We start from the raw sequence: 27762 nt of genomic DNA, 5'->3' as shown, positions 1-27762 counted from the left end.
ACCATTTAAAACTGGTATGCAGAAATCAATAGAATCCGAGCATTTAGTACAGGTTACGATTGTCCAATCATTGTGATTTTTTTGTCTATGTTCCATTAATGGGGCTTTAAGATCAATGAACGGTTCAGATCATCATATACCTGCCACATGTGTGGTATCAATTCTATTTTAATGGAAAGAAAGCTATATGTTTCCGACACTAATAAGCAACATTTGTAATACAGCATACCAAAATCTAACTTCAAGAAAATAAGACTAATAGAAGAAACTGATGCCCTGAACAAGTCAGATTTACGGCAAGAATCTGCATTGCCTGATCTAGATACAATTTCCAAACTTCCCAACAACAATTTCCAGCCGTTGAATCCTTCCATGATCAGCGACGATGCATTGCATCCGTTTTCTTCAGTTTCAGTGAACTTATCTATCTTCATCTCACCAGTGGTATGAGCAAGTATTCAGCATAAAACAGCTGCAAGAGAATAGAATTACAAAGATGTGACTCCAACATATCCACTCATGATCATAGTTCTAAAACTCGCTGACTTGACTTGAAACTCGATTGAGTCGACTTGACAAGATTTCAAGCTGAGTCTCTAAGAAACTTGGTCACGATCGTCACTCGGTCCGGACTTGACAAGATTCATCGGCTCAGCTTGAAATCTCAGCATGACTTAGTAGAAGTCTTAGTGATAAAAGCAAAATGAGGCGAAGTGCAAGCCAGTTAGCAACGTTCATATGCTGAATATGCATCTCTCTTTGGCTATTTTAAATATTTATAGCTTTTAATAATTTTAGATATATACGACCACTTCAAATATTCTTTATTTATACATGTATTATATCGTCGAGTCAAACTCGTCCAAGCCTTCTAGTCAAGCTGACTCAACTGGACATCGAGTAGAGTTTTTGAATCCGCCCAACTGGACACGGGTACCCAATCGACCCGATTGTCCGAGTGGAGCGAAGTCGCTTGACTTGCTTAATGTTGGTCTTCTGTTCGAAGATCGAGAGCTTTTGTTCTGCCCAACAAACTGTACACATGGGGTGCACCTGATGATTCAAATCATTGTTATGGTGGGCCCCACGGTTTGTGCGAGCTGCCCAAACACATACACCTCCACCACCAAAAAAAAAACCTATGAAATGATCCAACCATCATTGCTGGGCCAAGAAAAGACAACACTTTTTGAAGTCGTTCATTAGTTACCTTCCAAATGAACATGTAAAATCGAAGTCGTTCATTACTTACCTTCCAAATGAACATGTAAAAGGATGTTATTGCAGCTTTGCTCTTCAGATCCAGAGATTTTGCACGGCTCCACAGAATCGAAGCTAGAATTGCATGGCCCGAAATCTGCCAAGAAGATCAAGTTTGAACCCAAATAGATCGTAAGCTGATGATATTTACTATTACAAAAAGAATAGTAACAATACAAGAAACTATGGCGAAGAACGATGAGTTGATTGCTGACTGTTGCCATTGGCATCAAAGTCAGTCATAGCTGGAATGTCCTAAGTTAGAGTTACACATTCAACATTTAAGTCAACTAAACCAAAGCAGCAACTGATCCTAGCTGCGGAAAATGTGCAATTTAGGTAAATCTAAGTATGCAATGGGTCAGATGGTTTGGAGAGCAGAGAATGGTGAAAAGACTTGGCAACTTGGACCAACTTGTCCATTCTTGAGTCAAGTCACAACTCGCCTGAGTAGGGGGTGAATCGGCCCCACTCAGCCAAGTCGGGGTGACTCATCCAGGGGTGACACGTGGTGTCAAACCGAATTGGGTCTGACCGAGTCGGAGTTAATCTGGACGAGTTGAACAGGACTCGTCGGAGTCTTAAAACCATGGAGTAGAGGGCAGACAGTGCTTTGGCCTCTTTTGTTTGCTGTTTTAAGTACACCAACAGTGTTGGGTATGTGCAAAAGGATCTATTGTCTACTTCAAACAGTCAAAAGTATTTGTTCTTCGTTTATTTAGAGTATATGTGACATCCAAGAATTTCCAAAAGAAGCGGTTATGGAGAACCAATTCAATTGAGAGACCCACTTCGGATAACAAATGTAGAGGAATGACCTGTTGGAGTAAATCAACTCTATATCACTCCACAACGATGTAAACCCGAGCCACGACAAACCTGGATCAAACCCTAGGTATTAGAAATTCGGATCTAACACCACTGCTAATCTGTGCGTTTTGTGAAAGCACGATAAATGAAGATAGAGCAACAGAAATAAAGCAAAATAACACAAGATATTTAATGTGGAAAACTCTTGCAGGAAAAAACCATGGTACAGAGTAACAAAGATTCACTATAATCAAAACCTTAAGAGTTTACAGACTCACCTTCTTCTATTACAGGTGTACTCGATCTCCCCTTGCGATGTGCACCTCTAGAAAACACTAGATCCCTTGAGAAATCCCTTCTCAAGCCCTTACAAGTGTAAAAACCCTCTCTCTTAGCAAAACCCTTGTCCCTATAGAGAGAACACTCGTATTAAGAAAGCCCTAATCAAAACTGGACTTAAATACCCTAATTTGCGCAAACCCCACAATCTAACAGTCGCACCTTTGGTCGACTAAGCTTTCAACAGAGAGTCACAGTCGACCATCAATAGCCCTCGGTTGACTGTGAACATCATAGCAAGTTTCGATCGACCCCCGAATTCCACGATCGACCCCTGAGCCATGTGGTAGCAGAATGTAAGGCATCCTGCACCACAATCTCCACATTGACTTGTATTCTGCCAAGTCACCTTGAAGATCTCACGTGCAACCTCCACCTTGAGCGTAGACCGTTCCCTGCATCCTTCTACCTGGAACACAACTCCATCCGCACCCCTGTGCAATTGTGCCCAGTCTCATCAATGACTAGTGAGATTGATCAAGCCCAAGCAGTGCTTGAACTTCTCTGTGGTCATCAACTTTGTCAACATATCTATGGCATTCTCGTCCGTATGAATATTCCGAAACAAAATCTCTCTTAAAGTAATGATCTCCCGTATCTTGTGGAATTTCAAATTGGATTCTGCTACCATCTCTAGTAACACCCTGGTTGAAATATGTTTCATGACCGGAGAGAAAACTTCATTGTAATGCACTCCTTCCCACTGCGAGTACCCATTTTCTACGAGCCTTGGTTTGTACTTTTCGCCCTCATTTTGTGTTAGTGCTTCTTTCTTCTTATAGACCCATTTGCACCATATAGCCCACTGACATTTAAGAAATTCTACTAACTCCCATGTATGATTCCTGTGTAGAGATTTTATCTCCTTCGTCATTGCCAACATCCACATGTCACCATCCTTTCTGGATTTTGCCTCTTGAAAGGTGGAGGGATCTCCACTCCCTGTGAACAATGCAAAAGACACCATGTCCTCGAACCTGTATCGAACCGGGGCAGTAATGGTTCTTTTCTCCATATTCTTGGATATACTTTCCTAGGTATCCTGCCGATTATCTTGGTCATTTTCTTGCCCTTATTGAATTTCACCTTCATTCACTTGCTCAACTGGCTCCACCTGCACCGACAATCTCTCAGTCTCACCAAGATTTTCCGACTTCCCTGCTACAACATCCTTATTGGTCTTCAGCACTGACGCCTCATCGAAGATGAAATCTCTACTAATAACCACCTTCTATGAAACTAGATTCCAAAGCTTATAGCCATTGACACATTTTCATACCAAACAAAGATGCATTTCCTAGACTTTGGATCCAACTTTGACCTCTGTCTACTTTACACGTGAACATAGGCTAGACACCCGAAGATTTAATCGACGTCATTGCCCGTCCAAACTTCCTTTGTAACCTTAGAGTCTAGTGTTATAGATGATAACCGATTTACTATGTAGCATGACATATTTACTGCTTTAACCCAAAAGCTTTTAGGTAGCCCTACATGCAACCGCATACTTCCCACCCTCTCCAGTAGAGTTTTGTTTATCCTCTCTACTAGCCCGTTCTACTATGAGGTTTTTAGAGTTGAAAAGTGCCTATGATGCTTTGATCTTTGTAGAATTCCATGAATTTTGCCTCTTTGTACTTCATACCATTTTCTGACCTGAGACACTTAACATGTCTCATAGTTTGCTTCTTTACTTCCGCTTTCCATTGCTTGAACCTAACGAACACCTTAGACTTATGCTTCATGAAATAGACCCAAACTTTCTTCAAGTAGTTGTCTATGAAGGTCATGAGTATCGTGCCTCTCCCTTAGACGGGACTGTCACTGGCCCCCAGACATCGGAATAAATATAGTTGAGCACCCCGCTGCTAGTGTGTGTAGCAATCTTGAACCTTACCTTGCACTACTTGCCTAGGATGCAATGTTCACAGAAATCCACATTGTATGCCTTAACTCCCTTTAATAGTTTCCGTTTGTGAAGTTCCATCATGCCCCTCTTGCTCATATGCCCTAACCGCGTACGCCACAGATTTGTGTCATATGTGCCGGATTTGGTGTGTAAGGTGGTAGCGGCCTCACCCATAACTATGCTCCCAATCAACTTGTACAAATTTCTATCCTTGTGTCATTTCATCAACACCATCACATCTCTAGTGACCTTTAATACACCGCTAGATGCGGTGAACGTGCAACCATTCGTATCTAAAACCCTCAAGGATATTAAGTTTTTCTTTAGCTCTGGTATATGCCTGACATCACCTAGAGTCCAAATGACTCCGTCAAACATTCTTACCTTGATGGTCCATATTCCCAAGGAGACCGAGGGGTCTTCCTTTTGGGCTCTCTTCTACTACACTAGCCAATTCACTTGTGTTCCATTTTCCTTTAGTTTCCAAGCCATCCTTCCGTTTCTAACAGCCTCTCTTGAAGTGTCCATTTATGCCGCAATAGAAGCGTCTATCATTTACCTTCGATTTCGATCTGGACTTTTTCTTCTTGTCAAACCGAGATCGCTCCACGGATCGCCCACATCCCTAACTCCCTTTTGCAACTAGCCCTTCCGCCTGAGAGTCCTTATCACTCGACTTCTTCCTCATCTCGTTGGAAACGAGCACCGCAGTAATTTCTTCAATCTTCACTATATTCTTCACATACAGCAAAGTAGTGATGAGATGGTCGTATGATGAGGGAAGCAATGCTAGAAGTAGCATCGCTTTATCTTCTTCCTTAATCATCTCTCCGAGCCTTACCAACTCGCTACATATCTTTGTAAACAAATTCATATGCTTTAGGAGATACGACCCCTCCTTCAATTTCAGCCCAAAAAGTTGTTTCTTCACAAACAACTTATTCGTTAGGGACTTCAACATATATAAGTCTTCTAACTTCTTCCACATCTCCTGGGGAGATTCCTTATCCAAGACGTTATACATAACTCCATCTGATAGACACAAACCGATGATGCTCATGGCTTTTTCCCCGACATCGCTCCAGTCATCATCCGACATCTTCTTAGGTTTTGTTTCCAACACCTTGCTCAACCTTTGTGAAACTAGAATATCATTGACCTTGCGCTACCACAAAATAAAATTGTTCTTCCCATCAAATTTCTAGATATCGAATTTCAACCCTGACATCTTCATTGGATTCCGAATGTCCAACCTGACTCTCTAATTCCACTTTGTTGGAGTAAATCGGCTCTATATCACACTACAGCGATGTAAACTCGAGTCATAACAAACTCGGATCCAAAAACCTAGTTATTAGAAATTTAGATCTAACACCACGGCTACTCCGTGTGCTTAGTGGAAGCATGATAAACGAAGATAGAACAATATAAATAAAGCAAAATAACAAAAAAACAATCAAGCAAGCAACCACATAACACAAGATATTTAACATGGAAAACCCTCACAAGAAAAACCACAGCACAAAGCGACAGATATCCACTATAATCAAAACTTTAGAGTTTACAGACTCACCTTTTTTATTACAGATGTACCCGATCTCCCCTTGCGATGCGCACCTATAGAAAACCCTAGATCTCTTGAGAAAATCCATTCTCAAACCCTTACAAGTGTAAAAACCCTCTCCCTTAGCAAAACCCTTGCCCCTTGAAAGAAAATGCTCGCATTAAGAAAGTCCTGATCTAAACCAAACTTAAATACCCTAATTTGCGTAAAACTACGCAATTCGACAACTGCACCTTTGGTCGACCGAGGGTCGACTAAGCTTTCAACAAAGAGTCACGGTCGACCATCAATAGCCCTCGGTTGGCCATGAGCATCACAACAAGTTTTGGTCAACCCCCGAATTCTGTAGTTGGCCCCCGAATTCTACATTAGCATAATGCAAGGCATCCTGTACAACATTACCACCCACAACCCAATATCACGGTGTGTTGTAACGGCCATTACGGGGCCATAAAGACCATTACATAAAGGTAATGGTGGCAATAGTTACACGCTAAGAGGTCGTAATGGCCATAAGTTACAGCCCCCGTAATGGCTTGTTACGCCTCCCGTAAAGGCCTTGACTACCCTGTAACGGTCCATTATGGAGCCAATACAAGTTTTTCAGAGTTTTTTTTTTTTTTTTCAATTAAAAGAAGAGAGAGAGAGAGAGAGAGAGAGAGAGAGAGAGAGAGAGAGAGAGAGAGAGCATAATGGCCATTACAACATGTATTGTAAAGGCAATGGTGGTAGCCGTTACAACCATCGTAGTTGTTACGAAATACCTTGCCTAGCATACTTGCCAATGTGGCACATGTATGGGACATCCAAGCAGTGCATAAGGTCAGTCCACTCCATAGTGTGCCATAAAGGCCATTATGTAGAGGTAACGGTGGCAACCATTACACATTATGGGGTCGTAAAGGCCATTATGGCCGTTATGGAAAAATTACCCATAAAGGCCATAATGGCCCCATTACAATCCGTTATGGGGCCGACATAGGTTCTTCAAATTTTTTCCTTTAATAAAAAAAGATACCATAACTGCTGTTATAGGGACCGTAAGTCCGTAACAGCCGTTACAACCCATATTGTAAAGGTAACGGTGGTAGCCATTATGGCCACCGTTACCGTTACGAAATACGTTAGTCCACTCATAAAACGGACAAATGTGTGTGGAAACAGACTGTTGGTAGGTCCTATCTAAACTATCATTTTCATACAGTGTAGCCTGCTTATGAGTGGCCTGACTTGATTTTTCACCAGGTGATCTTCATGGCATCCCAACTTGTGCACAAGCTCAGATGAACCATACATCTTACACATCGGCATGTGGTGTTGGGTTTCATATGAAAATCACTTGTACTAGGTTGTAGGTGATCATTAACCAATATAAAGATGCAATACAAAAAAAGAGAGAGACTACAGTGATAAACACATCATGTATGTAAGAGTTACTTATCAGTGACTTGATTTTGTACATGTGACACGTGTGCACGACATTCAAGTTGATCACCAGGCGTTCCCCCATCATAGATGAGCCACAGCCCAATATAGGTAAAGTTAACCATTTGTTTAGAGGACTTTTGAGGAAAGGTAAATGGATGGTCAACGAAAAATTCATTGATCATCCATTCATTTTTAATTTCCTATGAGGCCATTCAGTTGATGGCTTGGGATTGTCCAACCATTGCAGAATCAATGATCCAGAATTTCTTGCACATGTTCAACATGTACCAAGGCAAATTGACTACAGCTTAAAACGGGCGCAACTTGGGCAGATAGGGTGGCGTTGATGGTCAACCCGAGCTCAACCTAACCTCAACAGGACCCAACCCGCAACCCAACCTGACCCGAATTCCAAACCAAGGTGCCGAACCCAAATTCCTCTATACTCAACCCAACCGGAGCCAAATACATGTGATTTTTTTTTTAAGGATCAGCCAAATACATGTGGTTATTCCCAACCCGACCTAACCTTACCCAAATTTTGCTCAATATGAACCAAACCCAATCTCAAATACAATCAAGTCGGCAGTTTCCAACCCGAAACCCAACCCAAGGACCTTGACAACCCGAATTGGGTTTATAACATTCAGGTCAACCCAAACCCGAACACAAGTTGCAGTCCTAAGTGATAAAATTCTTGGTTTTCTCATGCAAAAATACTATACTAAGATTTAAGTGACAACGTCCTAAGTTTCACACTCTAATACTTGTGATTTATCAATAAGGGGCCATTTGGATGCATGGAACAAGAGCTCCTTGGAGTAATCAAGTTCATAGAAGTTCACTTCCTGGAAGAAGAGTTCTAGGACTCTAGTTTTATTGTTTGATTGACAACTATCAAGTTCCATGGAATCTAAATTCTGATGTTTCGATGCCAATTACCTTGAATTTGTCTGAAGACCTTTAACTCATCTAAATAATGAAGTGATAAATCGCAACACACATATCGGCATGGCACACATGTGCGAGATGAGGGCCATGTACCAGATGGTGCTCAATATGGACATTCCTTGTCCCGAAATCCAGGTTGGTCTGTTAATTAGGTTGATGTGGATCGTCCATCATTGCGGAAACCACCTTTGATGGCCCATCCCACTAAAAAACCACTTCAGTTGGATGATCCTAACTGTCAAATCAATGGCTAGGGAAATGGATGCATCCACCTTCAACTTACCATCCCTCCCAAATCACTTTGATCGAATGATCCTAACCACATGATAAATGAGTGGGAAAATGGACGGTCCACATTGGTTATACCAGAAAAGATTTATGCATAAATATGGGCCATCTATTATGCAGGGGCCTCCTTTGACCTATCCCTCTCAAGCATCACTTTGATAGGAAGATCCTAACCATCCTATTATTCGCTTGGGATACAGACATATTGATTATAATAGAAAAGCAAAAATCATTTGTATGGACTGTCCATCATGCAAGGCCCACCTTTGCCTTTGCTCTAGATGTGTGAAGGAGAGAGAGAGAGAGAGAGAGAGAGAGAGAGAGAGTCACACATGCTTTATGGAAAATGGCATCCTAAGGTTTACTAAAGAAACTCAAGTTTGAATTATTCATTTGGGCCCCACCGGTGTTTGTAGTATCAGCATCGTTACATGCATCGCAGGCTGGGGATACAGAAACATGTATCGATATCACCTATACCCAGAAATGTATCACTAACTAAAGGAAACATGGGGGAAATAGTGGAATTTCTCAATGAGATGAGATGCCAAAATACACATATTTACATATTTAAGAATAAAATAATTGCAAAAAAAAGAGAGACAAATTTGCATGTTTAAGAATCAAAAGTTTCCCTTTAATAGGGGTCTAAAAGTATGTATTGTTGACTTAAGAAAATATTGGGGAAACATGGGGAAAATGGTGGATCCATCCATCCACGCATGCACATACATCCATATATCCATACAAACACATGAATGATCCATCCATCCATCCATACAAACACATGCATGATTCATCCATCCATCCATGCACGCATACAATGACACAAGCGTGCACGAATGCATGAACGATCCATCCATCCATCTATGCATGCATGCATACACATATACACACACATCCATCTAACCATCCATCCATGCATGCATCCATCTATCCATCCATGCATGCATACATATACACACATAAAAAGATGCATTTCATCATACTACCATGCTCCTATTAAAAAAATCCATGGAAATTTTTTTAATAAACAGATTTTTGGTAAAATCAATACATTGGCGATATTATCAAAATATGGCCGATACATTGGCGATACAAGTGACACTTGGAATTTACACAGTAAAAAACATTGGCAATATCGATATACTGGCAATACTTACTGATATATCGGCGATATATTGCTGATACTTGAAATTTCTAATACTACCAATGTCATCGATATCAGTGAGCTGGCGGTACCGATAATATCATCGATATTATTGATAATATCGCCAATACTCAGAACAATGGGCCCCACCATCTATGTTCATTTTGTAGCCCAAAAACCAGGCTAGTCCAATCATCAGGTGGGCCATGCAAGTATGAAAAGAATGAATGGTTAAAACGGAGTGGCCAACAGTCCATATTTGACATAAACATGAGACCCACCTGATGACCTGACCAGCTGATTTTTGGGCCATGAAGCACATAAAGTGGCAAAAACATAATGAACTACCCAGATCTAGCACATGTGCCATATTGGCGTCCACAGAACTCCTTTTCATTTTAATTCATCTCTGTCGAGAATCAACCAAGGTGGACCAAATACAACTGGAAGTAGGCCAGAGAAGGCTTGATCCCAGACCTATTGCATGAGGTATATTATACAATGCTCAGACCATGAATCTGTACAGTACACAAGTTTGTACTTTGCACAATTGGGGCCCATGGTTTAGTGATCCAAACTGTTGATACAATGGTCCCTACTGCAGATATCTCATCCGCCAAAAACCACCCGGATGTGAAAATCATAACCCATCAATTGGCGGCAGCAAATAAATGGTTAAGAAGAAGATATAACAAATTTCTTCATACGACCAAAACAAGGCCTCATGTTCAATGGCTGGGATCTTTCAATCTGGGGGGTTTCTTGCAAATTGGACCATGAGGCCCATCATATCAATGGTTTCAATCATTCAAACATGAGCCCCACTTGTAGAAATGTTAGCTAAAATCGTACCGTTATGAATTTGCTCCAAGTGCAGGAAGAAACTATTCCCATTGCCACAGCTACACTGTAAGCCATCTCAAGAAGATAAACGCAAGTCCAAAACACCTGTTCACGAAAATTTCAGATCGATCAGAAAAATTGAAAAAAAAAAAAAAAGAGAGAATACTTAGTTTAACATCCTAAAACTGATTGGGTTTTCATTTAATAAAGAGATTTGAGTCCATTGATGTCTGACCCGCTTTTGACCAAGACGCACAGTGAAGGACCGAATTCCAAATATCCGATCTCCATCGATGTCAGGTATGTCCTAGACAAGAAAACAGTAAAATATGAATTATGATGTACAACTTATTTATCCCAGACCAGAATTTTTTAATAAAAACAATTGCCTCGTCTAAACTGCTGTTTGGTTTTTATCTTCTTCTTCTTTTTCCATGGAGATATCTGTTTTTGGTTCGATTGTGCATAGTTTTTATCCTATTTTAAAATGTCAGCTGTAGTTACTCTTCTAGGCCATTGATTAGTAAAACCCTGGCACTTACTATCATAAGATGGTGCAAACCTCATTTGATGCAAATATCAAAAAAATTCAGTTGTCGGTAAGGAGTATCTTTGAGAAGAAAAAATCATACGTGTCTTCCTATCAGCAACTATCTCCTGTGAATCTCTCTCCTTCACTTTGTGAGTATCTCTCTTCTATTTCCTTAGTTACTATTCCTACCAAAGTAATAGATGCTTGGACTTATCCCCTGTGGCGAGCTGCCACAATGGAGAAATGACAATAAGGAACTTGGGACCTAGTTGACTTGCCAGAAGGAAATAATCTTATTGGTTGTAAATGAGCATTCACACTAAGGGCCTGTTTGTTTTGCCAATTACCCCAGTAATGTAAAGAAAATGTGTCACCATTATGATTTTACCACCACCAAACCAAACACGGGAATCTTCGGTCAAATGCAGATGTATTCAGGAGACAGGAAAAGAAATTCGTAATCATTGCAAGTTTTCATTTCATTACCGTGAAAATCTCAAATCCAAACAGCTATAACAGTGTATTTTGGTGATGATTTGACATTAATGTAAAAATGGCGTCATTATGATTTTACCGCCGATAAACCAAACACGGGAATTGGCAGTCAAATGCAGATGTGTCAAGAGACAGGTAAAGTAATTTGTAATCATTTCACATTTCACATTACCATAGATATTGGTGAAAAAAAAAAAAAACTAGCCTTGAAACATAAACCCAATGGTTCATTAGAAATATTAAAAGCTCGTCTTGTGACCAAAAGGTTATATTCAATAATGACATTTGTGTTAACGCGGCTAACCTAAACTTGGTTCGGGTCCTCCTCTCTATTGCAACCACTCAAAAGTAGCTCCTTCATCAGCTTGGTGTTGAAAAAACCTTCCTTCATGTGAATCTTCAGGAGGAAACATATAGGGAATTGCCCCTGGGTGTTAACCCTTTGGAGAAAGGTCGAGTTTGCTTGCTAAAGGTGGCAATTTATGGTCCTAAGCTATCTCCTTGGATGTGGTTTGAAAAGCTTAGCATCACTATTCTCAGGCTGGATTCAAAAGTTCTCATGATCATTGAGTTTTCATAAAACAAAATCATGAAACTGGCACTACTGTGGTGGTTTTTGTTTACAACATCACCCTTGTAGGCAAGAGTGAACAGGAAATTCAATGAGTCAAGTCATAATTGCACAGTATATTCGACATTCAAATATCTTGGACCATTAAATACTTCCTTGAAATTGAAGCTGCAAGATCCAAGAAATAGATATTCATATACCAAAGAAAGTATGTTCTTGATCTCCTCATTGATATGGGCATGCTGTGTGCAAAATCTACAGTTTCGCCAGTTGAAGCTAATCATCATCTTCGCGATCAACAGTCCGAAGCTCTTAGTGATCCTATTATTTTTCAAGAACTTGTAGTCTGGGTAATATGCTGGACAATTACTCGACTAGATAGTACTAAAGCAATTACTGCCTAGTGTGGTGAGCTAGTTTATGCATGCTTCATTTAATCATCATCTAGAAGCAGTGTGATCAAAATCGTACGATTCACGATATGTCGTATCGTATGGGTGTACAATTTGAAAAGTAAAATCCCAAATAATCATATGATAATCGTACGAATTATATTAAATCATACAATAATAATCATATGAATCGTATGATAATCGTAGATTACATAAATGGGCTAAAAATTTACTTTAAAAACTTTTTTTATTCAATTTTTTCTTCTTTCTTTGTACTCTTTTGCTCATAAAACATGAAAAAGGCCTCCCCTATTAAATATATCCTCTCTTTTTTTCTTTTGAGAGAGAGTGAGAGGCAAGAGGAGATTTGGGGATTTTGATATACAAAAACCCAAAACAAAGAAATCAAGATACAATTCACAATGGAATCAAATGCCATTTTTTATAACATGATTCTGCACTTAAGAAAGGTACAAAAGAACATAATTATTAAAGGACTCTTGTATGTTTTTTAAGATTAATTTTTTCGAAAGACAACAAAAGAAAACAAACAAAAAAGACAAGAATCCTTTAGTATCATGATATATATATGCCATATACATTTTCTCAATTAATAATATCATGATGTGTATTACTTTTTTGGTACATGTTGATGGAAAATGGATGATTAATGAGTTTTAATCTTTTCTGATTTACTTATATTTTTTCATTTGTTTTTTATATGAATATTTTTAAAATCAGAAAAAATCTTATGATTTACTATACGATTTGCAATTAGATACAATTCAACCCCTTTTACGATTTGTGATACAATAACGATTTTTTATAGCATTGTCTGGAACTTGTTTATCGTATTCCTACAAAAATTACAAGTGAAATCTAGAAGGCCAGACATGGCCACGTGCAACAAAGGCCAAGAATTACACTGGTTAGAAAGAGTGAGTCAGTTTAATTTGAATGCTCTAAAAGAAAGACAAGGGAAAGACCCAAAAGGACATGGATGGAGGTCAAAAGAAAACACTTGAGGACCTATGGTTTAACTAAGGATATTGTCCATGTTACAGCAGAATGGCGTAACAAGATTCATGTAGCTGACCTCAATTAGTCGGGATAAAGCTTAGATGATGATGATGATCTAAAAGGCAAGACATACCCAATCCACCATAGATGAGAACAAATATGTCAATTCCAAACATGAAAGCAAGGTATAAGAGAGGATTGTACATTACTTAATTAAATGGAACTAAAGAGCTTTACCTTAAATAGTGCTATAACAACTGAGAAGAAGCTCATAAATGCAGTTGCAAATATCAATGGCCTTGAAAAGGCAGCTGGTCTTCTGAAAACAAAAGTCTGGAAAATTTACCCACACACAACATCATATAGTGCTAAAACACAGATGATATAGGACAATTCTATATACATCTATATTGTAAACTAGAATGATCCCCCACAAACCATTGCATTTAAAGTTCACATGCAATGGGTTCTCACGGGCCAGCATGTCACGTCTGTAAGACATTTGAGCCATGCAAAAGGTGGGCCAACCATAAAGATAACTGGCACCAAATCAGGGCATTCCACTCATCTGGCCAGCTAGCCTGCATGAAAAATAATCATCCGTTTAATCAGAGCCTACGATCCAATTTAACAAACATGTGCCCCTCCTGACGAGTGAACCAGCCTGATTTTTGCTCCAGGTGATCTTCAGATACCTAGCTTTTGCACTGCTCAGATATCCTACACACATCAGATGCTACCATGTGAGAACCCACTGCAAGTTAACTCCACATGCAATGGGTTGTCTGATGATCATTCCTCTTTTAACTATAAACAAACCAAAAAAAGAAGAAGAAGAAGAAAAGAATACAAAATGGAAATCGATATCCCGCCCATCTGATTGATATGTGCACCCCATTTTCTATTTCTTGAAATTGAAATATTGAACTTCTGCCCTTATTTGATTCCCAAAATGGAAAATGGCTGTATGCAGATCAATTGGGGTGTGTTTAAATGGTTGCTTTCCCATAAAAAAGAAATATGTGGAATGTATATATTATCAGATAAAAGAAAATAAGGAGTAACTTAGAATCGAACCTGCATGTGTAGAAAAAATGCAAGTTGGACTATCACTGCCCGAACAACCAGGATACAGATCGCCGCGACCACAGCGAATCTCTTCCATCTTAAAAGTGGTAGCTGTAACAATTCAGCAGAAACATCGTGGTACCAACCCCATAAGTTGAATTCCAGGTTACTTAAACAACCAATATTTATGTATATCTATCAACATGTATGTACATATGCATGTATGTGCAGATGTATACATCTAAGTCAAATGAACAATAGAGTATATATTTCAAGTCTTAATATTTACAACATGAATATTTATAAGTGGCAATCTGTAATGCAAGTCCACCCTCCACTTGAAGCAATGCCCCATCTGCCAAAGACCTATTGACTACCTATAGAAAATTGCATGTCTTCTATAGTTTGGAGGGAATGAAATGGCGTGGAATGGGAAGGAGTAAGATGATCCTCACCTGAGGTTATGCACCTTATACCACCCTATAGTCCGTTTTCGTTTTGTAGAAGTGGGGCTCAATTTCAGTTATCCAAACCATAGATCAATGGGTCCAACGTGGATGGACCATGTCCCAAAAATCCCTTTGAATGGAAAATTCTAAATTTTCAATTTATGGCATGAAAAGAGACAGCTAAGAAGGTAAATACAGCAACCGTCCCCATTCAACTGAAAGAAGGAAAAAAGAGTTTCAAATTGGCGAGCTAGGATCTTCCAATTTAATAGATTTTGGGGCATGAATCGCATGATGCATCCATGGTGGGACCAATACTATCAGTGGTCCGGATCATTGAACCATGGACCCCTCCGCACAAGATTGAAAAGTATCTTGTGCGGGAGGCATAATTCCTTTGTGATGAATTTGTAGGGTTTGATATCCTCCAATTTCTACAATTCCAATGCTTCCCAGAAAAGCAAACAATTAATAATAATAATAATAATAAAAGATGATTCGTGTAGCCGACCTCAATTAACTACGATAAGGCTTTGATGGTGACAATGATGATGAAAAAGAAGACAACAAACTTCATGCTACAGATTTTTAAGAATAGACTTGCACAAAGTGTGACGGGAAGCAGCAAATGATTCTGTTCAAAAAGCGAGGAAGCCTCGGTTTAGAAATGTTAGAAAGTATAGACCATTAGGAATTGGAAGCAAGAGCACTAGTTCAAAACAGGAGAAAAGCCGAGGAGAAGGTTCGTACATGATACAACCAAGGAATAGACCAACGAAAAGCTCCTAAGAAATAACTGAAAGCTTTTCAAAACCATTTCTCTAAAATCTATATAAACACATAGCGACCTCTCGCCTGATAAAAAGCTCAAAACCTCGACCACCTATAAACGTCTACTAGCTGATACCTTCCACCCCCCTAACAGTATCATGCATTTATGAAACTGAAGACGATGAAAGGATGGGTTAGTATGGGCTTTGAGCAGTTCAGTACTAAGAAAATTAACATAGAAGACTATAATCAGAAAGGAAACATAACTCACATTGATTGAATATGCAGTTCCGAGCAGAAAACTGATGAAAAGCGCCCAAAACAATGGCCAAGAACGAACAATCCACCATATGAAGAAACTCTGCAATAAAAATACATTGATGAGTAGAAGTTTATAGCTAGTGGTTTGAAACATTCCCACCCTAACCCCAAGTCATAAATCAAGTATATGGATGGATGGTTTTGTAACATGAAGAGTGTTTATTCATAATATACTACTTAATAAGGAGAAATGCTCACATCCAACCGGTTGGACAACAAGTTACCATCCACCCAGTGGATAACTTCCAACCGACCGTGTACATTCAACATCCACCCCACTCAATAGGTTGGCCCCACCATGAGGATCACCTTTTGTGCAAAAATCAGCCCCGTCTGCCCATCAGGAGGGCCGCACCAAAAAATAATAATGTGTGGGCATTGATAAATAACAAAATACAAGTGGGGTCCCCCCGATGAGTGGATTGATAAATAACAAAATACAAGTCTGGTCTGCCTGATGAGTGGATGACGCTGATTTTTGCAAAAGGTTATCCTCATGGTGGGGCAACCTGACGGGTTGGATATCCCACACACATCTGCTGGGGGGACAGTAACTTACCATCCAACCGGTTGCATGTGAGAATTCTCCTTACTAAAATGGAAATACAGAGTGGTCCTTTCCAAAAGCAGCAGCACCTATTCTCCAAAGGATAAGCCCAATGAAAACAATCTCCAAAGTGTCATGCAGGCCATAGAAAACAATATGCAAATCCAGATGCTATATTGTAACTGTCAGTTACATTCCAAGGGGTAGACGAACATCCATGCCTGAATGCTTCTCCTTTTGCATTGAACTATGCATCCTACCTCATCCATTTGACAACAGTACGGTTGCGAAGATGTTTTAACTGGATTATACTTGCGAGTTATGAGTCCTAATCAAGAGGGATAATATGATCCTTCACTTAAGGATATGCACAGTTCTACAATTTGTATCAGTCAAGAGCCCATGACCATTGAGCGTATTGGGCCCCACCATGGATGGACCATGCCCCAAAATTCTCTGCAATGGGACAGGCCCAACCTTTCAATTTGGGGCTGCAAATAGAGGGTTGAGAAAACAATAACAAAAATGGTCCATGTTCAACTGAAAGAAACAGGTCCAACCAACATAGGTGACTAGGATCTTCTAGTTTTACAATTTCCATCAGTCAAGGAGCCCATGAGTATGACCATTGGCATGTTGTGCCCTAACATGGATAGCCCATGCCCTAAAATTCTCCTTGATGGGACAACCCTAACCTTTTAGCCTGCAAATAGATGGAGAGAAGACAAGCCACAAAAACAGTCCGCACTCAACTGAAAAAGGGGTCTGTCATAGGTGGCTAGGATCCTTTTTGGAACACTGTCCAGCCATGGTCCAGCCCAACAGAGTCAAAGTAAATGGAACATTGTCAGATCAACAGATCATGATGGAACACACACACACACACACACACAAAAAGTGAAAATGAAAACCAAAAGAAAACACTGCCTTACATGGCTCATCATGGTGCTATATCCACAAGAAAAGACAATTGGAGAGTTATCTATATGAGTTCTATAGTACAATTGAAAGCCACCACTAAATGAGGTTTTACAAACCCTTAACCTTAATCCTACTGGAGCAAGGTAAAACATTTCTTATACCCAAAATATGGCTAGGTGTACAAAAGACCAATGGATCAGGTTAACAAATATAAGAGGCCTGCATGCAATGCAATAACATGGTCAAGGATCATATAGTTCCTCCCAAATCAATCATTGGTGTGTCCAATACTTGTCATACCATATCTTGAGAATTTGGGGTTTAGAGGATCCATGTCCGATACTTGCCATGCTTGGAACCCGTACTCATACCCAGTGTTCGAAATATCGGTATCGCGTTACATATTGCATCCTTAGGATACAAAAATGTATCAATTATCACACGGGATATATCATTTGTATTGGGTAATTTATTGCGCTTTTTGGGAAACATGGGGAAACATTGGGAAAATGGTTGAATTTTTTAATGAAACTTTAGGTATTGTTAAAAGACCTTAATACATACTTTAAAAAAAAAACATCTCAAAAAAGAAGTGCACACAATAGGTTTCCCTTGTATAGGATCCCATGCTATGCAATGTCTGACTAGACTAAACTAATGCGACTATATTCAAATTGAATGCATAATATTAGAGTGTATGTGATGATCATTTCATCAAACACTCCTAAATACTTCGAAATTTGTCTCAATTGACAGCTGGTTGAAGGGAAATTTTGAAAAAAAAAATTTATTATTTTAATAATTTTTTATTAAAAAATGATTTTATTTTTAGAAAATTAACAAGGACTACAAATTAGTAGATCAGCCCTCATACATGCTTGATTTCATGTTTGGAGTGTAACATTGCAAGCAATTTGGGAGAAATTGGGAAAATTTTGAATTTTTCCCAAATCAGACCACCTACACTCAAATTTCGAAATTAGAGTGTATGTGATGATCGTTTCACCAAAGACTCCTAAATACTTCGAAATTAATCTTAGGGCATGTTTGGTTGGGATGTATTTCAGGGGAATTGCAGTGTATTTTACACTTTTTAAGTATTAACTACATATTACAAGAATTTGTCATGGAATGGATGCCATATGACATTGACAGCAGCAACTTTTAGGCACAGAAAACGAGATGGACTTTGTGGGCCCCACCATGATGTATATGTTTTATCCACCCCGTCCATTCATTTGGCCATATTATTATAGGGTATGCCTCCAACAATGAGACAGATCCAAACTCAAGTGGACCACACTATGGGAAGAACATTTAAATGGTTAGTATTCAATCTCCAGTATTTTATATAGTGTGGTTAACTTGACATTTGAATCTACCTCATTTTTAGGCCCATGCCCTAAAATGATCTATACTAATGAATGGATGGAGTGGATATAACACATATCATGGTAGGGCCCACCAAGCTTTGGCTTCGAATTATCATGAAATCTGATCCAGGCAACTCCTCTTCACTTTCAAACACATGTGATGTTGTTTCATGTATGCATTTAATGCTGATTTGAGAGAAATTACATGAAAATACATGTAATTACATCAAACCAAGCAAGCCCTCAATCGATAGCTGGTTGAAGGAAATTTTCGAAAAAAAAAAACATGAAGAACCAATGGATATCGAAATCAAAGCTCCAACTCCATGATTTTTCATGCAAAACATGAAGAACCAATGGATTTATAACCATTTGACACTGATTTAATATAATTTAAACGAAAAAAAGGGATCAGAAATTGAAAACGGTCACTGGATCAAACATGTGGGATATATCGGCACTACTTGTGCGTTTCATATCGCACAGGTGGTATACAAGATATATCATGGGATATATCGGCCGATATCGTCAATATTTAAAACATTGCTCATACCCAGATAACATTGTTAATGTTATAAGATTTCGGTAGTGAGGACACAGGTTGATAAACAGAGAGGATTAGGGCCCAAATCAGGGATGGAAAGTTGGATGGAAGCAAGCAGTGATGATCGGAGAATGGATATAGTGGGCTAGAACTAGCACTCTTAGGTATAGTTAGGGACTACATTGTGAATTGTTGTGTGTATTATTCCATTGAGAATATATACAAGGGTGGGGTGGTTTGTAAGCTTATGATCATGTTAATTAAGAGTTATTGGATTACATGTTGGTCGGCTTGGGTATGGAGAGAGATTGAGGGAATGGATTAAGATGTGTATCCAGTCGGCCAAATTTTCGGTTTTGGTGAACAAGACACCAAAAGGATTCTTCAAATCTTCAAGGGGACCGAGACAACGAGATCTACTTTCGCCATTTCTATTTGTGGCAGCCATGGAAGGATTAAGCAAGATAATGGAGATGGGGACTCTAAGAACCTTATCTATGGGTTCAAGCCTGATAAAGGAGACTTCTATGTGCCCCATCCTCTGTTTGTATATGACACTATTCTCTTTTGCAAGGCAGATATAGTGCAGGTGGACAATCCAAGTGAGATTATTTAATGTTTTAAAGTGGTCTCAGGCTTAAAGGTGAACATTGACAAATGCAAAATGTTGGGTATTGGTATCTCTCATGAGGAGGCTTTGTCTTATGTAGACTACAGAGGTTGATTCGTTCCCCCCAACTTACTTGGGTCTCCCTGTGTATTGGCTAACCTACAAAGCACCTCCGGAACAAGATAATTGAAAGAGTTGAGAGAAAGCTGTCTTCCTGGAAGTAACAGCACCTTTCCTCGGGGGAAAGATTGACTCTTATCAAATCAGCACTACCAAACCTTCTAATCTACTTCCTATCATTTGTTCAAATGTCCCAAAAAAAAAAAAAAAAAGTCCTAAAGAGATTGGAATGGCTTAGGAGAGATTACTTATGGCAGGGAGCGAGGAAAAGCATAAGTTCCATTTGATGAGGTGGGAGGAGGTTTACAAACCTTTTTAAGCAAGGAGGAGCCGGAATTAAGAAGTTGGAAGTCATGATCAAAGCATTGTTGGGTAGGTGGCTTTGGAGCATTGGAGTGGACGATGGTAGTCTGGGAGGGGGGGGTGGTATCCTATACTCTAACAAATATCAGTTTCCAAACTGACATTTTGTGACATTGTTATTTATAGATTCTAACATCACATACATCTATTCAACCAACTATGATATGTAGGGCAGAGTTTGGACAATTAGAAAGTAGCATGAGCAAAGATTGAGTGTCGCAAGGATGGGGATGATAAGATGGATCTATGGAAATGAAAGGACGGGATTAAAATTGAGGTCATTAGAAGCAGCCTAGGAGACAAAGTAGCTATAATAAGTGATGCAGGACAATTAACCACTTGCTCTAAATGTTCAAACTGTTAGAGCATGGCGAATTAATTCCTTTATCTCATAGCCCAGGCCCCACATCTTATGGGTTAGGACCTTGGCCGAACCCCCCACGTGGGCCCCAAATCACATGGGTACTGCCTCACACGGGCCGCCCACCCCGAGTGTGTCCCCACATCCCACAGGCTACCCCACTCGAGCCCAGTGTGAAATGCGCATTAATCACCCCCAATGAGAAGTCTCGAACACGAGACCTCGCCCATGGGCCCTGCCCACCCCGAGTGTGTCCCTGCATCCCACAGGCGACCCCACTCGAACCTAGTGTGAAAAACTGAAAATACCCCTGCATTAATAGGAGACAAACTGATGGAGAGCGGATTCAAATGGTCTGGTCATATGCAACAAAGACTCCAGAGAGCTCTAGTAAGGAAGGAAACATTGATTGGGATTGATAGGCTTGAAAAGAGGATGAGGGAAAGACATAAAAAGAATTGGCTTGAGGTGGTAAGAAGGGATATTATGGCTTGTTCATTTACCAACGATAGGACCTTAGGATTGAATGCTGAAATAGGATTCATAGAGCTGACCCCAAATAGCCAAGACAAGGTTTTGATCATGATGATCATAGTCGTGCTCATGTAAGGATTCCCACTACCAGCAAACTAGCATGTAACTGTGGCATTTATTTTAAGGCATACAAATATTTTAGATGGTCACTCTCTTGGGGCATTTGAGTTCCTTTTTTCCATTTTACTTACTCTTAGGGCATGTTTCAATACATAGAATCTAAGGAAAAAGAAACGAAAACCTTACTAATTATCCAATGATGATTTCCATGTGAACCATTCAAACATAGATTCCAATTTTGAGTTATGGTTTGGATAGCAAGTGGAAACTCATATTCCTCTCACAATACTCACCTAGCTTCTTGTGACAAGAATCCAAATTATGGAAAAGAATAATGATTCTTGGGTGGAATCCAACCCTCCTTTGCTTTCCAAACAATCATCACATCAAAGGAAACCCTTTTTTTACTTTCCATTGTATGCCATGGTTTCCAAACATGGCCTTAGGCAGTATCAAAAGTTAATTTATTGTGTTGTCTGAACACTTTGCATAAGAAAGCATTGATTGAAACAAGCATTTTTCAGTAGACTAACAAAGAACTGAATCAAAAAATTATTTAAATAGACTGCTTAACCACACACTTCTTGCTCCAACATACCAAAACAGCAAAGGACAAGACAATTAAAATGCCAGTCTTGACAGAATATTCCCCCGATGCAAGTGGAAGATTTGGTTTGTTAACCTGAAAGAAAGAATGCAATAATTATTTACTACTAGAGCTCATGAAGAAAAGAGATATAGAACTGAAGGACAGAAAATAAACAGTACAAGGTGAATTGAGGCAATGTATGATGTTCGATTCAACAAAGTATACATGTGGCGCCCACCTTTTGGTGACCAAAAGCATTCACGTGATGAGCCATTGTGGATGGGAGATGCCCCAATAATCTCCCTCATCTCATGATCCTAACAATCCAATTGGGGCCCTGTTAAATGTGGATTCTCCATCACTGTTCATTTGTAAGCAACCAATCTCATGCCTAGAATCATCTGATAGGGGAGATCTTGAGGAATATCCCATCATCCACTGATAGGTCCCACCAGATGAAGCTTAAACTACAGAAATGTGGACCAACCACTGCTACTTCCGGGTTGAACAAATCCATATTGTTTCTCCCAATCGAGCATCATATAACACCTCTAAAGTAAGAGACAGGTCTCGCAATTGAGGGGAAAAAATTCCCCTCTAAGTTCTTCCTTCTATGCAAGATTCCAGTGTAGAGAGTATGATCTACAAAGCATGGTAAAAGCATCCATACGGGAGTACCTTGTCTATTTCGATGTCAAACAGTTGATTTAATCCAACAATGTAAACATTCATGAAAAGCGCAGGCACCAAAGCCTGCAAACATTGACTAACAAGAATCAAAACAATACAACCACACGAGATACAATCAAATGTATACATACTCAGAACTGAAAACTGTTCAGGGCATTACCTCCAAAAGCCCAGTGAGAAACAACGGAGAAAGATCGGAGATGCTTTCCACAGCAAGTAAAGAAACCGAGATTATACTCATTGTCTGCTCAAGCACAGGTTTGTAAGTTTGGTTTTTATATCTAGAGAGAGAGACTACTAGCATAGTACAGGCATAGCTTGATCATGCCTACTTTGGGGCGAAGGATTTTGAATCCTACTCTTCCTACACATGCCAATTTGTTTCACATGTGCAAAATCCAGGCCATTCATCAGGTGGACCCTGCCATGTATGTGTCATGGTCCAGAAACCAAGACGTTTAAGTACTCATATGGGAAACAAGCATATGTTGAACATGGGCAACAAGTGTGCGTTGAACGTTGACCATAGGTCGAATCTTCGCAACTGTCCATTTCTCTTGCGTCCCACCGTGACAAGACCAGCTTGATTCCAGGCCACAGCACATGCACAGCAGAGCTCCCCCGATGGACAGATCTGATATCTCCCACTGTCCACATATGCCACATTTGCAACAGGCTACTCTTGAGACTCGGCTTCACATTTCTCTTAGTTAAATCAAGATAAATGTGAGGTCGTTGTTTCTTCACATTTCTCCTGATGGAGAACTCTGATTCAACTCACTGTATGATGTAACCATTCCTTTTATAGTTCCTTCCTTTCTTTCTTTCTCAATAAAATTTCGAGTAACCAACGAAAGACATCAACATTTCAGGGAAGTTTATGACACTGCCTTTTATAAGAATCACTAGAAACTTACAGTGCCTATCACCGTGTGGGGCCGCGAGAACCGGTAGAAAATATCTAAAGAAGTTTTCCAAGAGCCCTTGGAACTAAAAGCTTCAGGCTCAGATTCTAAAGGATGCCCTGATGTGGCATTCACATGACTCTGCCTGCGAGACATCCGATAAATTGCAGCTTTTCCATCAGTGCTTTTGATGTGATGATTTGAGAGACTTCTGTGTGACACTCCGATGCGGTATCTGCCTACAATACCGCATGATCTGCAATTTGAAACTTGAACTGGTACAAAACAACTTATCAGTACGAGAGATTGAAACACTCAGATTGTAACTAGAGGTGACCAGAATTAGATGTGGCTTGTGAGATGCATCTGATATGTCATGTTTTAGTATAAAAGAAATTGCTTCTTTTTTTCAGATTCAAGAGAAGAAAATCGAGCGAGACTGCAATTGGTTTTGACTCTGCAAAATTTATCATTCTATTTGCCGTGCTTTATGGGACAAAATGTAGGGAAATTGAGAGGCAACATGTTCATAGGATAAGTGTAGCTGAAATGGGGACATTGAGATGGGTGTGTGGCAAGACAAGGATAGAATTAGAAATGAATCATTGGAGGGAATTTAGGAGTAGCAGCTATAGGAAATAAGACGAGAGAAAGTAGACTTAGATGTTTTGGTCAATTGCAACGAAGACCAAGGACTGCACCGATTCGAAGGAGTGAGTTGGTACAAATTTTTTTTTATGAGAGGTAACAGCCAATTTATTAGAAAAGCTCGCAGGGCGAGGAAAGAAAACAAACAAACAAAAAACTAAAACAAACCACCAAACAAGATAGCCAGCCTAAGCCAACTAAACAAAGATAGCCCAATCCCCCACAAGAGCTATAACCCTCAAAATCACCTCCTCACGCTCCAAACTATGATTTTGGAAACAACGCTGATTCCTAGCCCCCCAAATAGACCACATTGTTGCCATAAGAGTAAGCCTCCACTTAATTTCCCCATCCCTACCAACTCCCCCGCCATGCCACGCCCATAGCAAATCCTCCACGGATCTCGGCATCACCCAAGCCATGTTAAACGAAGCCAAAAAGTGATCCCACACCTTAGCAGCAAAGGAGCAATGGATGAAAAGGTGATCTATCAACTCTCCATCCTCCATACACATCAAACATATATTAGGGAGAATTGTGGCCCTTCTCTGCAGATTGTCTATGGTGAGGATCCTCTTCCTTCCTAGCAGCCACACAAAAGATGAGTTGGTACAAGTTGAAGGCTCTTAAAGGGCAAGGGGAAGACCCAAAAGGACTTGGATGGAGGTAGTAAGAAAAGACTTCATGACCTGTGGTCTAATTGAAATTATGGCCCTTGATAGAGTGGAATGGCAGAAAAGGATTCATGTACAAACCCAATTAGTTGGGATAAGGCTTAGATGATGATGATAATGATTTATTGTTCTATTTCCATGCTCATCAATAGAGATATTTCCCTTACCATAATTCTAAAAACTTGGTGGGTTGACTCAAAACTCACCCAGGTCAACTCAACGAGATTTCGAGCCAAGTCTCTTAGAAACACGCTGGAGACCCTGACTCAGTCGAGACTCAACAAGACTCGTCAAGTCAACTTGATCCAACTTGGCATGACCTAACCGATTCACTCTCCTAGTCAACTGTTTGACGTTTAAAAATTTTTAATGAATCAAGTCTATTTACATAGCCTTTCACATAATTTATAATTTTCCTAACAAAATAGTAAACGAATTTTAAACTGACTCAAACAAGGACTTTAAACTCTTCCAGATGACTCAAACAAGGACTTCAAACTCTTCTAGATTACTCAAACAAGGACTTCAAATAGTTGGACTTCTTCAAACCCCAAAAAGCTCCAAAAATCGTTACTAAAAATAGTAAATATTGACATAAAACTCAAAATTAACCCCTAAAATGACCTAATTCTGCAAAACCATTCAAGGCCAATTGCCTTTGGCATTGTCTAGAACATAGATGTTTATACTAAAATTTGATAAATCAAATTAACAACACAGATTATGCCACGTGGCATGTACAACATGTCTAGCTTGTACACCAAGTATCTAAAGAGCAAATAGAATCCTCAGATGCCATGTCAGCCAGACAATCTCCGGATAAGGCTGAATAGCCGTTATGGACGCGTTAGCGCTGAAGCACGTTCGACTGAGTCAAGCCACAATCGAGAGAAGGACAACCGCTCTTTCCTAACTGGTTACACACAGAGGCGCCATGTGGGCCATCAGTCATCTTCAACCTTTAGCACAAGAAGTTATAAATAGTAGGCGCAAATACGAAGATCACATGAATCAAAATCTAATCCTCAATCCAAACACAAACCCTTTACCAGCAGAATGCTAATGATTATCTTAGCGTAGCATCCTAGCTTAGTCCATCCACCGCTCGTCAGTCGAGGACCATTAGATTAGGAGTAGCATTAGTCTGTCCCTGCGGCCACATTGGACCGACTCACAGTTTTAATCCAGTAACTGTAATTCCCTTCCATCTGTGCCTACGCACCAAATCGGAAGGAAGACTGTTAGCTCTAGGACCCGTCCGCCTATGCTCATGCGCTAGGCTGACATTAGCTATTGTAATCCTTGGTATTGTCATCGCCCCGCTCACCAACACGCTGTTGTTGCTGCTCTCAGCCAAGGCTGGCGTTCCTGCCTTAGTGGTAAGAGACTATAACTGATCACGCTTGGAATCCACATCCATTTCCATCTCCCTCCACCCGTTCAATCATACAATTGTTGCACCTTCGCAAGTCCTTGATTGACAAAGCAACAGGAGCCCATTGAAGGGGGACCCCTAGCCTCCGCAAATCGTCTGGTTAAAAATGAGTGCAATATTGTTGGCTGAATAGACCGTAGTCGATTGACCCAACACCGCTCTATCTCTACGATGGGTCAGCAGTGATCACGGTTTGGACCAGACTCACATCGGTCCCGGCACACCTGCGCATAGCAAGACAAGCACATGCATGGCTGGAGAAAACCACACTAACAATAGAACTTGTGCATAGCTTTCGAACGACATATTATATGTGTGAAACAGATAACCAGTCATGAAGTGTTATGGCCCATCAGAAGATATAGTGCGTGCTAGACCCTACATCGAACTTTCTGATCCGATTTTCTTTCAATCCTGACCGTCCATAAGATGGTCATTGACTTGTCCTCCATCAATGTTGGACCATCCATCCGATCATTGTGATTTTTGCACAGCAGTCCATGAAATGTGTTCTGGAATTAATAGACAGTTCAGATCGAACAATTGGATTGTCCAGGTGAAAAAGATGTAACTTGGAGCACTACAGTTAATATTGCTCTCTGAAAGCACTGGAACTGGAGCATTTCTCCAAAAAAAAAAAAAAAAGGACAAGGTTTCAATCCAACTTAGGTGAGGAATCTCACAAAGTAAGAAATGAAGAACTAACATCCACGTCCTCTCCTTTGGATGCACACACCCTTCTTGCCACTTTTGGTAATAAAACACTACAGTTTCAGGACCATACTCCAAAACCAACATCAGAAAATACTGTGTGTGCATCAAAATCACAGTTTACAAATATCATTCCAAAAAATTTATAAAAAAACCAAAAAAAAAACAAAAACAAAAACAAAAAACAAAAGATACCAACAGCTAGAAATTGGAAAAGAAGTACAAGATTGTAATCCCATTACCTTTAGGAAGTGTAGATAAAATGGGACCAAAATGCCCATTTATCAATGGTCTGGATGAGACCCCAGACATGACAGAATCCAACATGGTTCGAGTAAGTCGGCAAATTCACAAACAGCTCATGTATTCAAATCCATTTCTCCTCTTCTTCCTTCTTCTTTTTTCTTTTCTTTTCTTTTTTTAGTTTGTATGTGCAGAGTCAGAACTGAAGGAGACTGACGAAGCTTATGTAGAATCCAAAACCAGAGGCAATGTAGCTCTTCGATGTGAAGAGAT

General features: G+C 39.8%; 1 protein-coding gene across 3 annotated transcripts; it reads right to left on the bottom strand.

The window, feature by feature from the left end:
- Nucleotides 1–59: 59 nt before the first annotated feature.
- Nucleotides 60–27762, bottom strand: LOC131217194 (probable homogentisate phytyltransferase 1, chloroplastic). 3 transcript variants are annotated; one of them, XM_058212017.1, is made up of 12 exons: nt 27489–27760; nt 23791–24053; nt 23034–23117; nt 22862–22936; nt 22193–22276; nt 16112–16201; nt 14630–14731; nt 13790–13885; nt 10778–10849; nt 10552–10647; nt 1211–1357; nt 60–472 (listed from the first exon to the last, which is right to left on the bottom strand). In XM_058212017.1, exons 1-12 carry the CDS (start codon nt 27571–27573, stop codon nt 431–433), a joined length of 1236 nt encoding a protein of 411 aa, XP_058068000.1. In that variant the 5' UTR covers nt 27574–27760; the 3' UTR covers nt 60–430. The 3 variants fall into 3 exon arrangements, with proteins under 3 accessions (XP_058068000.1, XP_058068001.1, XP_058068002.1); XM_058212018.1 differs by having other exon boundaries at nt 1253–1357; nt 27489–27749; XM_058212019.1 differs by lacking the exons at nt 22862–22936; nt 23034–23117 and having other exon boundaries at nt 27489–27762.

The sequence above is a fragment of the Magnolia sinica genome, chromosome 10 (assembly GCF_029962835.1).
Source record: "Magnolia sinica isolate HGM2019 chromosome 10, MsV1, whole genome shotgun sequence".
Lineage (NCBI taxonomy): Eukaryota > Viridiplantae > Streptophyta > Magnoliopsida > Magnoliales > Magnoliaceae > Magnolia > Magnolia sinica.
Note: the sequence above shows the minus strand (reverse complement) of the source record. Positions and strands in the feature narration are given on the sequence as shown.